This window comes from Neofelis nebulosa, chromosome 4 (assembly GCF_028018385.1).
Source record: "Neofelis nebulosa isolate mNeoNeb1 chromosome 4, mNeoNeb1.pri, whole genome shotgun sequence".
Classification (NCBI taxonomy): domain Eukaryota; kingdom Metazoa; phylum Chordata; class Mammalia; order Carnivora; family Felidae; genus Neofelis; species Neofelis nebulosa.
Window position 1 is genome coordinate 128526755 of NC_080785.1, and position 15626 is coordinate 128542380.

The window sequence follows — 15626 nt, forward strand, 5'->3', positions numbered from 1 at the left end:
CATTGAGTTAAAATTACTATGGGAACAAAGAGTAAGCATCCTGAAATCACGGATGCTTAGTTAGGTCCTCCATCAACACACCGCCCTCCAGAAAAAAAGTGTCCCATATTGTTAATATGAACTTGATTTGCAGTAGAAAAGCTGATACCTTACAGCAAACGAGCACTTGACATGACCTAAAATATGCATGAGGTGCCTTTGCCTGAGTTTTTGTCATCTTTTATGTGTCACTCTTCCAAAAACCATTATGATGGAACAAGCTGGAGCTCTCAATCCAGTAAGGGAACAATTATTCCAAATTGTTGGTATCAAAGAAAATAAAGTAAATTTTGATATGAACAGACAACACATTTTCTGCCTTTAGTATCATCTGTTCAGACAGCTAGGCTTCAGAAAACTTCCAAGGAAGATGTTAATCAGTCAACAAATTAAGACTGTTAGTGTTAGGACCTGTTTTTCCGGTCTCAGGACTGCTAATTATTTTTCCTCCTTGCCTGAACAGTGTACATCCGAAATGGAAGTGACCTTACTGCAGCTGTTTTGGATTGATGGTGGGGGCACGTTGTAATTTGGTTGGTCAGACATTCATGTCTACCAACAATTCCTTCAGGGACCTTCACAGAGGAAAACACCACCCAGATTCCAAAAGGAACCAGCAGGTTTGACTGTTTTCAAGGCACCTGCATATGATTTACATGCAGTGTCAGGATTTGGAAGGCAACCCAGCGATAGGATGAATGATTAACATTGGAATCTATGCAATAACAGGCCGCGTAAAGCGACAAAAAGGAGGTGGATCACTTATCCAGCCTCGCCTTCCAAATAGCCGTCAAAGGCTTTTTTCCCCCCGTAAACTGGAAAATTATGCTTCTTGGCAGTCCAGCAGCAGCATTTACATTCAGAGTGCTTACTAGGAAATTAGTTTTTGCTGATAATTTGTTATATTAAAGTTTATGCTACATTTGCACTGTTCAAGAGGTTTCCTGAGTTCTAAGGTTTATTTTATACCTTGATTTTTAGCATATGGTAGATATCACAGTGTACTTTCAGCCAACCTATAATTATTAATGATCTGTCTGCTTATTTGTTTTTGCCTGGCATGGTTATCACATCATGTAGTATTTTTTTCAGAGCAGAGCACTCTTTAAATTACATCAAAAATTCCATTAGCATCATCACCTAAGAAAATATAGGGAAAAGTTAATAAGCTCCTCTTCTATATTTCATGCACCCTGAATTTTCCCTTAGCATTTATTTCAAAGATGATTTGGCTTATAAATCCATTTACTGTTTATACCTGTAACATGTTCTAGATGTAATTTTTTTCTAGGGGACATCTACATGATTAGATGAACAAATAATTGGGTAATCAAGTAAATCTAGCAAAGCCTTAAATTTTTTTTTTAAATAGAAAACACTTAAAATTTCATTGTCATCAAGGTGTAAATATGAACCTGAAACTATCTGCAATGAGCTTTAAGTTTTCTGGGGACAAATCAACAATTTGTGGATTAACTATACCCCTGATATCCTCTCTCCCCTGTACTCCTAAATAGTCTATGTTCTCACTTGCCTTAGCATTTTTGTATATGTTTAAGTGCCTTTTTCTTAACCCTCTTTTTCTAGGTAGCTTGTACTCGTATTGCAAATATCAGTTCAACTATCAATTCACCAAAACTCCAGAAAATCATAGATACCTCTATGTCTCGAGCTTGCGTTATTACTTTGTGATTTTACATTGGTATGTTATAGTCATTTGATTAATGACTGTCTTTCAACTGCAAACTCCATGAACGTATGGACAGTTATTTTGTTCACTGTTGTATCCCTTGTGACTGAAGTGCAGGAGGATGCTTAATCAGTAGTTCTGAGTAAATTATCTTATTTTTAAAAGATAGGGCATTTCAGAAAATCTACAATTCATATAACTTAGTGAAATGTCTCCTGCTTTTCAGAGTCCTGTAAGTGATTAGAATAGGCCTGTCCCATTAGTAAAGTCTCCATTTCTGAGTAAATCTCTGATCAATGGCACTGAAAAGGGAAAGACTGAGAATTGCACTGCTGTGCTTTGAGAGGGAGATCTAAGAGAAGTAGGGATGGGGAGATTTTTTAAAAAATGAAGCTTTGACTCTGCATCTGTCCAGTTCTGGTCCACTGTATTTGAAGGAAGAGGAGAAATGGGTGAGTTCAGGAAAACAATACAAAGAAATACTAACAGACTAATTTAATAGAAAACAAGCTACAAGCTATTTTTTTTTTATTTAGATTCAAGTTAGGTAACATACAGTTTAGTGTTGGTTTCATGAGTAGAATGTATTGATTCCTAACTTACATATAACATCCAGTGCTCATCCCGTGCTCATCCCAACAAGTGCCCTCCTTAATACCCATCACTCATTTAGCCCAGCCCCCCACCCGTTCCCCTCCAGAAAACTTCTGTTGGTTCTCCGTATTTAAGAATCTCTTATGGTTTGCCTCCCTCTTTGTTTTTTATCTTTTTTTTTTCTTCCCTTCCCCTATGCTCATCTGTTTCTTAAATTCCACATATGAGTGAAATCATATGGTATATGTCTTCTTCTGACTGTTTTACTAAGCGTAATACACTCTGGTTCCATCTGCGTGGTGCAGATAGCAAGCTTTCATTCTTGTTGATTGCCAAGTAATATTCCATTGTATGGATGTATGTGTGTATGTATATGTATACGTATAAGTATATATATATATATATATATATATATATATATATATATATACATATATAGCACATTTTCTTTATCCATTCATCAGTCCAAGCTATTTTTTATTCAAAGAATTAATAGTGTTCCTAAGAATGTGCTTGATGATTTTAATGTTCCTAAGTTGTTTCATTTGAATCTAAATATATCTAAGTAATGGATGACATTTTATTGATAAATATGTTAAGAAAATAATCTAGTGAGTACTGCTTTGCCACATTTTGACAACTTTTTTCAGTTTTCTTGAGTACTACTTTACTAATTTTCCTGGTGTTTTTCTGGACATACCTCTTCTCTCACCTTTATCACAGTCAGTCAGCAATCAACTATATTGTAACCAAGAGCAATGAAAAACTGATGAGGACAAGAACTGGTTTGACATAAGTGAAACTTCCCTTGGGAATTTTCTTTTCCTTTTTTATCTTTTTGCAATGTCAGAATATTCAATTACATCTTGATAAGAAATTATAGGATGTTCTAATTGGCACAATTACTTACATTATTATTATCAAATATTTAATTCTTGTGAAAGAAATTGGAGTTTAGAATTAGAATCATGTTATTTTACAACTTCAGCCTATGCCCCTTTTTAATGTGGAGCATATAAACATATAGTCTTATGTAGTAATGACTGAATTTTGAGAGCTATTATATTAGACCAAAAAATGCACAGATCATAAGTGTATAACTCAATGACTTTTTACAAAATGAGCACACTCAGGTAACCAACACTGAAATCGGGAAACAGCATGACCCATATCCTAGAAATCTTCATGGTGCTACCCATCCTTTGAAAGAAAACCACAATCTACATCTGTGATACGACAGATTACTATAATGTTGTCTCTTCTGATTTATGTCTTTGATGCTGAGACTCAGCCATGTTGACGTATGTAGTTATGGTTCATTCATTTTCATGGTCTAATAGTATTTCCTTAAGTGAGTGTTCCACTACTTATTTATTGTGATGGACATTAAGTTGTTTGTATAGTTTATCTCTTATGGACAGTGCTGCTACGCACGTTTTTGTAAATGTCTTTGATGAGCATAGGCATACATCTCTGTAAGGTTTATACTTACGAATGGAATTCTTGGGTCATAGATTATGCTTATGTCCTGCCTTGGTGGATACTTCTAGTTTTCCAGAATGGTCGTACTAATCATCATGAGTTCCAGTTCCTCCCAAATCCTCAGCAGGGCTTGGAATTTTCTATCTCATTAATTCTAAAGTTATCTACAAATGGTCTGTGGCATGTAATTTAGTTTAACTTTCAATACATAACTTTTCTATATTTATGAAAATAATTTGTTTCACATGTATATATCTGTTACCCTGGTATGGGTTTACATTCTAGAGAGCAGAGACCATGTATTAGATACTTTGCTATCCTTGAGTGAACCTAACATGGCAAACATTCAATGAACTTTTGTTAAGATGAATCTTAATTCTCTGTACTGATCCATTAAAAAAATAGAGTAAGAGAGAAGAAACAGTTGAAGAGGAACAATACAAATATGCTTTATTGAGAGAGACAGAAATTAAAGAGAGCAGCCATCTTAAATTTTGCTAAATTTTATTTTCCATTTATGTATTCATCCGCTCAACTTTATGTTAGTGCTGGAAAAAAGTCACTGGTTCCTGCTGTCTACACCTCTCAGTTAATTGCTTCTTTTTTCCACTCTACATTGTAAAAAGATAATTAAAAATTCTATTTTCCCTGATGGTGAGCCCAACTACATTTCTTCAGGAAGATGATTTGGTTTTGACATAAGCAAACTAATTATTTCTTTCTTCACCCATTCATACCATAAGTGAAAAGAAATGACAAGTCAATATCTGTCTCTTCCTTACTCTTTCAACAGATACAAACAACAAGTGTGGCTAAAAGATGTATTTATATGTCTAAGGGCATAAAGAAAGTCCAGTTCCAATTTTCTTTTACCGAACTGCTTTCAAAATAAGCAAATAAACATAAGCAAGAATAAGAACTGACCTAATGCCTTGATGGAATTTAATAGTAACGGTTCTTACTTCCCTGAAAATAAGAGATTTCTATAGAAATGATAATCAACCTCCTGTGAGTGTATGGAGCTCATAAAACCTGAAGAGTTTCTAAAGGTCAGCAAGCATTGAAAGTTTTGTCCTGGGGATAAATTTCTAAATAACCCTGAGGAGAAAGAGAGGGAGGGAAAGAAAAAAGTTCAACTTGAAAGTAAAATGTGCAAACTTAACAGTTTTTGGATTATCATTTAATTACAGCCATCAATCACCTCACATCTGCTTTCTCCCAGTACTCAAGAAATTCAGGCTAAAGCCACAGAATCTGACCAACAGAGAATATATAGCCCATTAAGAATCCAAAGGATAGGAAGCAATATTTGAGGAATTACCCTGTAGGAGATCTTAGGAAATTACCTAGAAGCACAGTAGTGGAATCCATCTTTTAAAAAATACTAGGAAAACTTAAGAGTAAAACTGTCCTTTTAATTAATACGATAAACACTATTGCTTCCTCTTATGTACCAGTTTAGAGATTTTTCAGTAAGTGATCATGTTCAAAGAGCTTTGCTTGCCAAATCACTTTATTTTAATCCATATTTTTACTAATGTGTGCAACTGGCCTGCAGTAAATACTTTTATGAACATGATTTTATATTCTTTTTAAATGAGGACATTTGAAGTTGAGCTTTTAGAAATGCATTTGCTCCATTAATTGGTGCTAGAGGATGCCAGCAAATGTCTTTATGGACAGCTGTTATTTTTCAGGTTTAAAGTGTTTTAATTTCTTCTTATTGAGGGGTTCATACTGACTGTTCCTAAATTCTGTATTGAAAGAATTAAATGGCTTTAGGCTTTTTAAGCTCCAATGTGTTCAGAAAAGTGTTTCAACCACGGTAATCCTCTTGTCCCGCTGTATTTATCTCCCACCAGATACCTAAATGCTTCTCTCCTCTTCTCAGGCAGATAATTGCAGAGAGGTTGGAATCAGAGAGAAGAGTTGAGCCGGTGCTGAGCTGTGGATATAAAAAGAAGTGTCATCCTAGTGGATGGAAGTAAATAGACTCTGAGACCATAATCTCTGCCCTTATTTACTTTTGAACCCATAAATGTCCAGAAGGAAGCTTGTTGTTTATTTAGATACAGAAATATATATCTGCAATCACTTATGGTTTTAACATGTTTTTATTTCCATACATTCCATTGTAGCAATCTACAGTCTTGAACCACCTTGGTCTTCTCTCTAAATATGGGTTTCATCTCCATGGTGTTGTTGGCTACAGCCTTCAAGACTGTCTGTGTTTTCAAAATGACAGTGTGTTCCTTACCTGTTTTTTCCCAACAGAGTTCATCTGGAGATTTAATGATCAGAAACATTCAGCTGAAACACAGTGGAAAATATGTGTGTATGGTGCAGACGGGGGTGGACAGTGTTTCATCTGCCGCCGACCTCATAGTAAGAGGTAGATATGAATGCCTCAGTGGTTGTTTGTTTGTTTGTTTGTTTGTTTGTTTGTTTTACATCTCCACTAATAATTTCATACTGGAGGAAAAACCATGAGACCACATATGAGCATGTGAGTTATATTATTGATTTGATCCCCCCCCAAATAGTCTATAGAGGATGTGACAATACGGATGGGTGCTAATTCAACAAAATAAATATCTCAGCTCTGCCCTTCAAATAGCTCTCACTGTAATAAGCATTTCACAGCTGCTGCCAAGCTGATGTGTTTTTGAGCATGTCATTAATACAGCGACAGTGTTTAATATGAAAGGGAATAGTGATAGTGTGTATATGACAACTTCCAGAACACCAGGATCATCCAGAATGCCTGAGAGAATTTGCCAATCCGAGCTACTGTCCAAGGTACTGCTTTGCTACTGGGCTGGAAAAAGGACCAGAGGACATGATAGAATAAAACAACTCCAGACAGCAAGCTAGGAACTACAGATGTGCATCAGTAAATTAAAAGAAAAGAAATCATGCCAAAAGTAAAAGATGCAGAATTTGGAAAGGTGCAGTAATCCTACTGAACAGAGGCCTCAAAAAGCGGGTGTCATTTGCAGGCCCAGAATACCATGATTTTGAAATTACTGACTCACATCCAGATTGAATATCTAAAAGCAGAAAAGTCAAAAAGAAAAAGTGGTTATTGTATTGCTAGGCAGATGCCCTTCTTCCCAAGTAGTTTTGAAATTAGGATCAGTTGTAGGTATTGAATGGATCATGTCACACATTCTTCACTTTGGTATAAAAGATGACATTTATGGAATTACTACGGAGTGTTTGCATTTTTGTTTTCCTTAGGTTCACCTGGACCACCAGAAAATGTGAAGGTAGATGAAATTACAGATACAACAGCCCAACTCTCTTGGAAAGAAGGTACAGATAACCATAGCCCAGTTATATCCTATTCTGTCCAGGCGAGGACCCCTTTCTCCGTGGGTTGGCAAACTGCCACAACAGGTAAAAGAAGAGAGTCAAATGCCATTGGTAAATATAAATGGATTTTAAGTCAGTGCCAAGACATGCAGACTGTCACTTCTCTGATATATTCCTTTTTAGTGCCTGAAATCATTGATGGGAAAACACACACAGCTACTGTAGTCGAGTTAAATCCATGGGTGGAATATGAATTTCGGGTTGTAGCCAGCAACAAAATTGGAGGTGGAGAACCCAGTTTGCCCTCAGAAAAAGTAAGAACTGAAGAGGCAGGTTAGTGTTTTTGTTTTCTGAGTCAAATGGGTTAATAGGGTGTGTATTTCCATTTCTCTTGGCATTGGTCTCCAGGCCAGCAGGGAATCAACCTCAAAAATCCATTATTGCAATTATCTGACCTATCTAATGGCAGAACTGGCCATATGGCATTTGTCAAAAGACACTCATATAAGTGATTCTAATGTAATGTGACATTTCCAAAAGTTCAGTCCATCATCAGCGTTATATTAGTGCATGTTGAGTAAATATGTTTTTGTCACTTAAGGTTATAATTACTATCTGACATAGTCACCCTGTTAACAAAGGAAATGCTGTTTTCATTTATAACAAGCATTGACAAATTGGTAGGATAATGACATTTGGGAGTTCTGCTGCTAGGAAATCTCATTTTGCCACTATGCTCCATGAATGAGCTCAAGTTACTGGTGATTATGAATATTTTGACCCCTCAATGATTAAGAGAGAATCACTGTTAAAATTTTATATTTGGGGAAACTATTAGTATTAACCATAAGACTTCTTTTATAATATCCTAACATTGAAACTGGAAATTAGGAAGTGTACATAGTATCACATTATTGAAGCATTTGAGAGAATCAATAGACTTTCCTTTTCAGAATCTTTAATATTAATTAATACTAATTAAAAGGATGTTTGAAGTACAGCTCACATATCACTTTAGATACTAAGCCAAAATAGAAGTCAGGGAATACATTTCAGTAATTTTAATGATGGTTTTTTACTCAGGACAATGCATGTGACATTTCCGGCAGGAATTATGAGAAATAGGGGAACCTTGCTGATCTTTGTAGTCCATTTATTTATTCACACAACACATATTTTTTTAAAATATTTATTTATTTACTTTGAGAGAGAGAGTGAACGAGCACGGGAGTAGGGGAAGGGCAGAGTGAGAGGGAGAGAATGAATGCCAAGCAGGCTCCACACTGTCAGTGCAAAGGTAAAGGCAGGGCTTGATCTTACAAACCATGAGATCATGACCTAAGCCGAAATCAAGAGTCAGATGCTTAGCCAACTGAACCACCCTGTTGCCCCCCACAACACGTATTTAAGGAGTGTCTACTGTGTGCTCAGCATGTTCTAGATATGGTGGGTACAGCTGGGAACAAAGACCACCTTCAGGGAACTTCTATTCTAGTTATGTCATAGAACTTAGGAAGCATGAAGTTCTCAGTGTAAGTAAGGAATCTGACACCTGTGTGAGGTTTATAAAGAGCAGGTCTTAACAAGATTTGAGGATTTGAGTCTAGGTCATTTTTTTTTAGGTAAAGCCAATGTTGGCTCACCAGTTAGATCTCTACTGTGGAATATTCCCAAGTTAAATGTTCATGCTGGATTCATTTCCCATCATACCTAGTGAACCACTTTCCCCTGTTGTATTAACCTTTATACAGAGTCATTTTTTTCTTACTATTTGAGATATTTTGAATCTTTGATAATTTCATGCAAATGTAAATTATTTGATCTCCCCAAAGATACACACACACACACACACACACACACACACACACGTTGCATATATGTTTTATATGATCCAGATACACACATACGCATATGTATAATGTGCCTGTGATCAGATTACTTCAACTATTAGAAATAAGCAGCACTGGGGCACCTGGGTGGCTCAGTCGGTTGAGCGGCCGACTTCGGCTCAGGTCATGATCTCGTGGTCCGTGAGTTCGAGCCCCGTGTCGGGCTCTGTGCTGACAGCTCGGAACCTGGAGCCTGTTTCGGATTCTGTGTCTCCCTCTCTCTGACCCTCCCCCGTTCATGCTCTGTTTCTCTCTGTCTCAAAAATAAATAAACGTTAAAAAAAAAAAAGAGGCAGCACTGAATCTTCTTTCACATAAGTGTCACCAAATGCAAATAGGGTTTTATCTCTGTGTCTCTAACCTACACAGTTCCAGAAGTGCCTCCTTCAGAAGTCAGTGGAGGAGGTGGGAGCCGGTCTGAGTTGGTGATAACCTGGGATGTAAGTGTCTGGGCACCATCCTCCCCCACGGGGGGTTGTTGTTCCCACCATGGCCTCCTGAGTGGCAGTGGTGGTGGTACTGGAGGGGGTGGTAATGCTAGTAGCTTAAATTTTTGAATGCTCACTCTATGCTGATCACTGTTTCCAGCATTTTGTGTATGGTTTTGTTTTGTTTTGTTTTGTTTTCCATTTCACTCTTGGAACATTTTATAGATGAAAACACTAAGGCATAGAGAATATTAAATAATTTGCCCAGGGTCATTTGGCTGGTAAACATAGGGGTGAGAGTCAAGTCCTGGCTGTTTTCTCTCAAGCTGTCCTCACGGCTTCCCATGCAGCTGTAACCCCACTGATGCACACCCACTGATTCCAGCAGGTGCTTGCTTCCTGGCCATGCTCTCAGCTCTTGCTTTATGTTGTAATTAGGAAAAATTTTAATTAACACATTTGAAGTCAGAAAGCATGAGAATTGGCTGTGTTGTTTGAAGATGTTGATGAAAAATTAGAAAGTTAAGAGATCGTGATGGAGTGTCAGTAGGAATTTTTGATATGATCTAAACACAACTTTGACCTTAATACACTGTTTTTACTTTCTTTCTTTTTTTTTTTTTATAGTTTTACTCCTTTTGTATTTAGCCATCTAATCAGTGGGCAATTTCTTTCCTTAGACTCAACATTAGGGATTAGATGATTTTTATTTGATTTAAGAGATGAGGTATATTCAACTAAAAGCGTATCTTATGATACATAAGTCACATTGGAGCTACAGAGTGCTCAAAAAGATTTGAATAACTTTAGAAAATTCTAATTAGTTATCTGGATGGCTATGAAAGAGTGGCATATGTCTGTTTAAAAGCAGCTGACTGTGCCACTGACCTTTTTCTCCTTTTTTTTATATAACCGCTTAATACGATGTCAATTATTATTTGATGGGTTTTGCAAAAGAATAAGGATTATAGCTCCATTTATTTTTATCTCACTCTCATGTGTAAGGGTAATTTAATATGTCTTTCCTTTGTAGCCAGTCCCCGAAGAACTGCAGAATGGTGAAGGTTTTGGTTATGTTGTTGCTTTCCGTCCCCTTGGAGTTACCAACTGGATCCAGACAGTGGTTACATCTCCTGATACCCCAAGATATGTCTTTAGGAATGAAAGCATCGTGCCATTTTCACTGTATGAAGTTAAAGTGGGTGTTTATAATAACAAAGGCGAAGGACCATTTAGCCCGGTGACAACTGTGTTCTCTGCAGAAGAAGGTATGGAAAACATTTTGATTATATATCAGTTCCAACCTAATAAACCACTTATGCTCCAAAAACTGATTTGGAAGTTCTTTGTGACTTCAGATAAATTTCTTCCAAAGGATAATGACTGAAGTCACAGTGAGATTCACATTTCAGGTGGTAAACATCAACCATGCCTACTTGGAAGTACCAGACTCACTAACTAATCAGAGGATATAACTATTGGTTAAAAATCTCTTGATAAGCTGGGGCACCTAAGTGGCTCACGTGGTTAGGCAGCCAACTCTTGGTTTCTGATCATGTCATGATCTGATGGTTTGGGAGTTTGAGCCCTGAGTCAGGCTCCAACCTGACAGCATACAGCCTGCTTGGGATTCTCTCTCCCTCTCTCTCTGCCCCTCCCCCACTGTCCAAGTAAATAACCTTTATAAAAATCTTGATGAAGAGTGCATTCAAGTCCCAGTTTGTGAAGCAAGGAACAACACAGCTTTCCACAACTTTCTTCTTTTGGGGATAAGATTAAGATACTCTCTTGGGAATGCCCTAATCTCAGGTTTTATAGTGTTTCCTGTGACCTGCAAATAGGATGTTAGCAGGGTGGACAGAGAGGACGGGAAGTGTGACATGGAGAGGTGTGCAATGGGCAGACTCGAGAATGTGATGCACCAGCTCCAGCCAGTCCACTCTGGACCCATTCCACTTCTCTGCCTTTCTTATACACCTGCCCCAACTATGGTATCTCTTTAGAAAATACTATTATTAGGAGAATCATATGAAATTGCCATTTTATGGGACAAAAGCAGGTGAATATTGGCTCTCACATGGGGTTCTACTTAATAAGAATGACAGGAGCTAACATGTATTGAATACTTACCATCTGCCAGACTTTATCTAATTTGGATTTTCCAAGGAGGAATTACACGTAGGCACTATTATTATTGTCCATTTATACATAAGAAAATGGAAATTTAATAAGAGAAATTCATAGACTTGCCACACTCCATACAGACTTGCTAAGCTAGTATTTTAACCCAGAGCCTTCGCTCTTAACCATTCTGAACTCATGAAATGTGGTTATACGGTGTCTTCTCTACCCCCAGCACCTTGCAGTAAATTGAAAAACATGGTCCACAGTTGTTGTGTATAAAATAATAAGAAGACTCAATTTTTTTAATACCCCCGACACTATTCTTATCCTCTCTTTTTCTACAGAGTTCGGAGAGAAAGACAAACAGGTAGTATAAACCTTTGCAAAAAAAAAAAAAAAAAAAAAAGTCTTCATGTTAATAGCCAGACCCCATTTCCAAGAGTTGCCAAAGATTTTCATTACAAAGGCAAGGATCTGTGGAAGGATGGCAGTTAACCAGGGAGTTTTCAGACACTGCCTACCCTGTGCACCGTGGATTGGAAAGGCTGGCAATTAGAAGGAGGGACAACTACAGACTTTCGCCCTCTCCTCCTCTGCCCTTTCCTCCTTCTGTTACTATTCTTGCCACTAATGATGAGTTCGGTAAAGGTCTTTCTATTTCAAACATCAGAAACAGATTTGACTTATCTGTGAGAAAGGTAAGGGATTTGGTGGAAATATACTAGGACTTATCCAATCAAAGGAAGTTTTAAACAGCACACCTCATAAAGATCATTAATCAGAGAAGCTCTGGGGCCTCAGAAACCATCTACCTCTGTAGGGTGTCACACGGGGTTGACTGACCTCAAGTACTCCTTCCTTATTTGTCCAAACCAAATTTCAAATACTCAGGAGAAAAAGTCTGATAGGTCCTTCCTTGGACCAAGACTCTGTCTCACTATCAATAAGCATGGCCCAGAAGAAGGATCATTTAACACAGAAATGGATATCAGGGCAGGGGGAGCCTCTGCTCAGAGCTGTGCCCTGAGAGGAGAGAATCACTGTGAGCCCCTAAAGCTGCTAAGAGTTGTTTATTACAAAAGGATCTTTTTGTTGTGTTATAAGTTCTGTGCATGCCTGTCTACTCCTTCAGAACAGTGAACTCCTGGAAGTTGGCCCATCTTACTTGAGTGTGCCCCTGTTATGGGCCTTGAATACAGAAGGCACTCACTAAATGCTTATTGAATAAATGAACTCTGTAAAGCATGACTTTGTTTGGCAAAACATAATAAATAAATAAACAGACAGCCTTTGTGGGCATAGGAGTGCCCAAGCAAGAGCTGTGGGATGAAGGGGAGAGAACAAAGGAAAAGAAGGGAAGAAAAGGTACCAAGAAAAAAAGTACAACAGAGGAAAGAACAGGTTCCTGTGGCTGTTTAGCAAGGAAAAGCCCATTGACTCCCAAGGAATGGAAATAGACCAAGACGTGGTTCGTGTTTTCAAATAATTTTATAATCTACTTAGTTGAATTTTCAAATACATTATAGTACTTTTTTGAAAACAAAAGCTTCAATAGATTTTTGAATTAAGTACCAAAATAATAACTGTATTTCACTTTCTGTTGCCAAACAGAGCCTACAATAGCTCCATCTCAAGTGTCTGCAAATAGCCTGTCTTCCTCAGAAATTGAAGTGTCATGGAACACCATTCCTTGGAAGTTAAGCAATGGACATTTACTTGGCTATGAGGTAATTTCTTTTAAAACTAATTAGACTGTGTATGTATGTTGCTGTGGTGCCTTGTCTCCTTTAATTTAAACTTCTTTTTAACAATGACATCTTAACTAAAGTCTGACTTTTATTGAAATTTTACCACCACATTGTCCCATGTGATTATCAGTGGATATTGAGTTTAACTCAACGAGTTGAATGAACATAACTTGGGATAGAAAAGGGAAAAAAAACAGTAATATGGAAGGAGATCATATATCAATCAGATGAGCTAAATCTTTTAAATAGATTGACTAGAAAATAAGAATGAGATTGAATTGCATTATTAAGTTCAAAGATATTTATGCCAACAGGAAAACTCTTTCCTCCAGCTCTTTGTCTTACTTTTTTGGTGGCCTTGTTACATTGCACTCTTTTAGGTTCTTGAGAAGATAGCTGTCTGTAACTTAATTCTTGCCTTAAGTCTGGGACCTAATTCTTACTTTCAAAGAACTCTGTTTGGGGGCACCTGGGATTAAACATCCAACTCTCGGTTTCAGCCTATGTTATGATCTCAAGATTTTGTGAGTTTGAACCCTGTGTTGGGCTCTCTGGTGACAATGCAGAGCCTGCTTAGGAATCTCTCTGTCTTTTTGCCCCACCTCTCTCTCTCTCTTACACTTTCTCTCTCTCTCAAAATAAATTTAAACTTTAAAAAGGAAAAGTAAGCAGACACAGAGAAAATGGAAAACATTCCAGATTAAGGAAGGCATGTTGGAGAAGTAGAGGAGTAGAAACTCGTCTGCAGAAGAAAGTTCCTGTGGGAAGGACAACTACAGATAGACACAGGAGAGCCAGGCTCCAATGGCTTTGAATGTTGAGAAGAACCATCCAGACTGGGTGCCATGTTTAATAGGGAGCAATTGGAAGTGGGAGCAGTTGAGCTGAGAACTCACAAGATGAAAAGTCTTAAGACTTCTCTGACAGTGATATTACAAGAGTTATAGTTATGATTTCATCCCGACCCACAGCCATCTTTTTTGGAAACTTCCCTCACGTTTGTAACTCCTGATTCAGTGAAGGTTTTCACAGGCACATTTGCAACACAGGACCATAGACCCCACCACTTGCCTACGTAACCTCAAATTATTGCACCACGGTGGCCATCAGATCCATAGACAGTTAAGCTGAGCTAGTCAGATTCTTATTTATTATGTTGCACTAAGCAATATAGAGATTGTAATCACTGAGTGTAATGCAGTGATATGTCGAATTTAGGACTCGGTTAAGGCTTCTCAAGTGAAGGCCGTGGGCAAGCAGGACAAAGCTGGTCTGCAGAGATGAGATGGAACAGACATATTCCCATACAACTCCAGTGAATGGAGGAGACAGAGACCCGTGAAGGCTTAGAGAAAGCAACACAGAATACCTCTTTGACAATTGTGCAATTCTTAAGTCACCTCACTGTCTTCTATTTCATAATGGCACCTTGCCCTTCTTTTCAGTAAACCCCCTTTATATTTGAACTTAGAGAGTTTCTGTTTCTGATAACCAAACATTGACTTGAATAAATATTGGTGATAACATAGAGAAAAGGCAGACTAAAGCAGTGGTGCTCTAAGAGGGCACCATGTGCTACCTGCACCAGAATTACCCAAATTTTTGCTAAAGTTGAACCCCCAGAGCCCTCCCTGGACTCCCTGAACCCAAACATCTAGGAATGAGTCTTATTAATGTATATTTTTAGTAGGCATCCATAGGGAAATATCTTCTTGCCCCTTAAACACAGGACACTCAGGTCCTGACACGAAGAAACTTAATCAGAGACAGAGCTGCCCAGACTTAAAGAAGTAAAACCCCACACAGATACAGCAAACCAACTTTATCAGCATCTTAAAGGAAGCCAAGAACATTTAGTTGGAAAGTTCCTTTAATTCCAGGACAGTGAATGGAAGCACTGAAAGGTGGTGGGCAGCCCGTGGTAGCTCCCAAATGATTACAGCAGTGGCATTGTTGGGACAGATAGGTCGGATGGAAGGAAATTCAAAGGAAAGTAGTTCTGAGCTCAAACCCGAGCTCAAGTCCTGACTCTGTCATTCCCTGGATGTGCTAGAAAAGTTGCATAAACTTTGTGAGCCTCATTTTCCTCACCTGCAGAATGGTGCAGTAGTTGGCTCAACCTCATTAGGATTTGGGGAGTATTGAATGATACTAGACACTTGATATGCTTTTCACAGTTTCTGGCTCATAATGATAACACGTAAGTACAAGTCATATCTCAGAAGAATTTTGAAATATGAACTTATGGAATTTTCCCCAGTAAATATCCTCAAGCAGTTCTTCAACTCTAAGCTGCTTTGCCTCCAGAGAGTTTATG

At 37.9% G+C, this 15626-nt stretch overlaps 1 protein-coding gene across 3 annotated transcripts in view; it reads left to right on the top strand.

Annotated features, from left to right (window-relative positions):
- CNTN3 (contactin 3) overlaps positions 1–15626 on the top strand; it is a 340674-nt gene that overhangs the window by 295439 nt on the left and 29609 nt on the right. For 2 of the 3 annotated variants that reach the window (XM_058726205.1, XM_058726206.1), the window contains exons 14-19: positions 6080–6197; positions 7046–7204; positions 7304–7453; positions 9379–9449; positions 10471–10705; positions 13173–13288. In XM_058726205.1, coding sequence (XP_058582188.1) covers positions 6080–6197; positions 7046–7204; positions 7304–7453; positions 9379–9449; positions 10471–10705; positions 13173–13288 — 849 coding nt within the window. The remainder of the gene's footprint in view (positions 1–6079; positions 6198–7045; positions 7205–7303; positions 7454–9378; positions 9450–10470; positions 10706–13172; positions 13289–15626) is intronic. The other variant, XM_058726208.1, reaches the window with a different exon arrangement.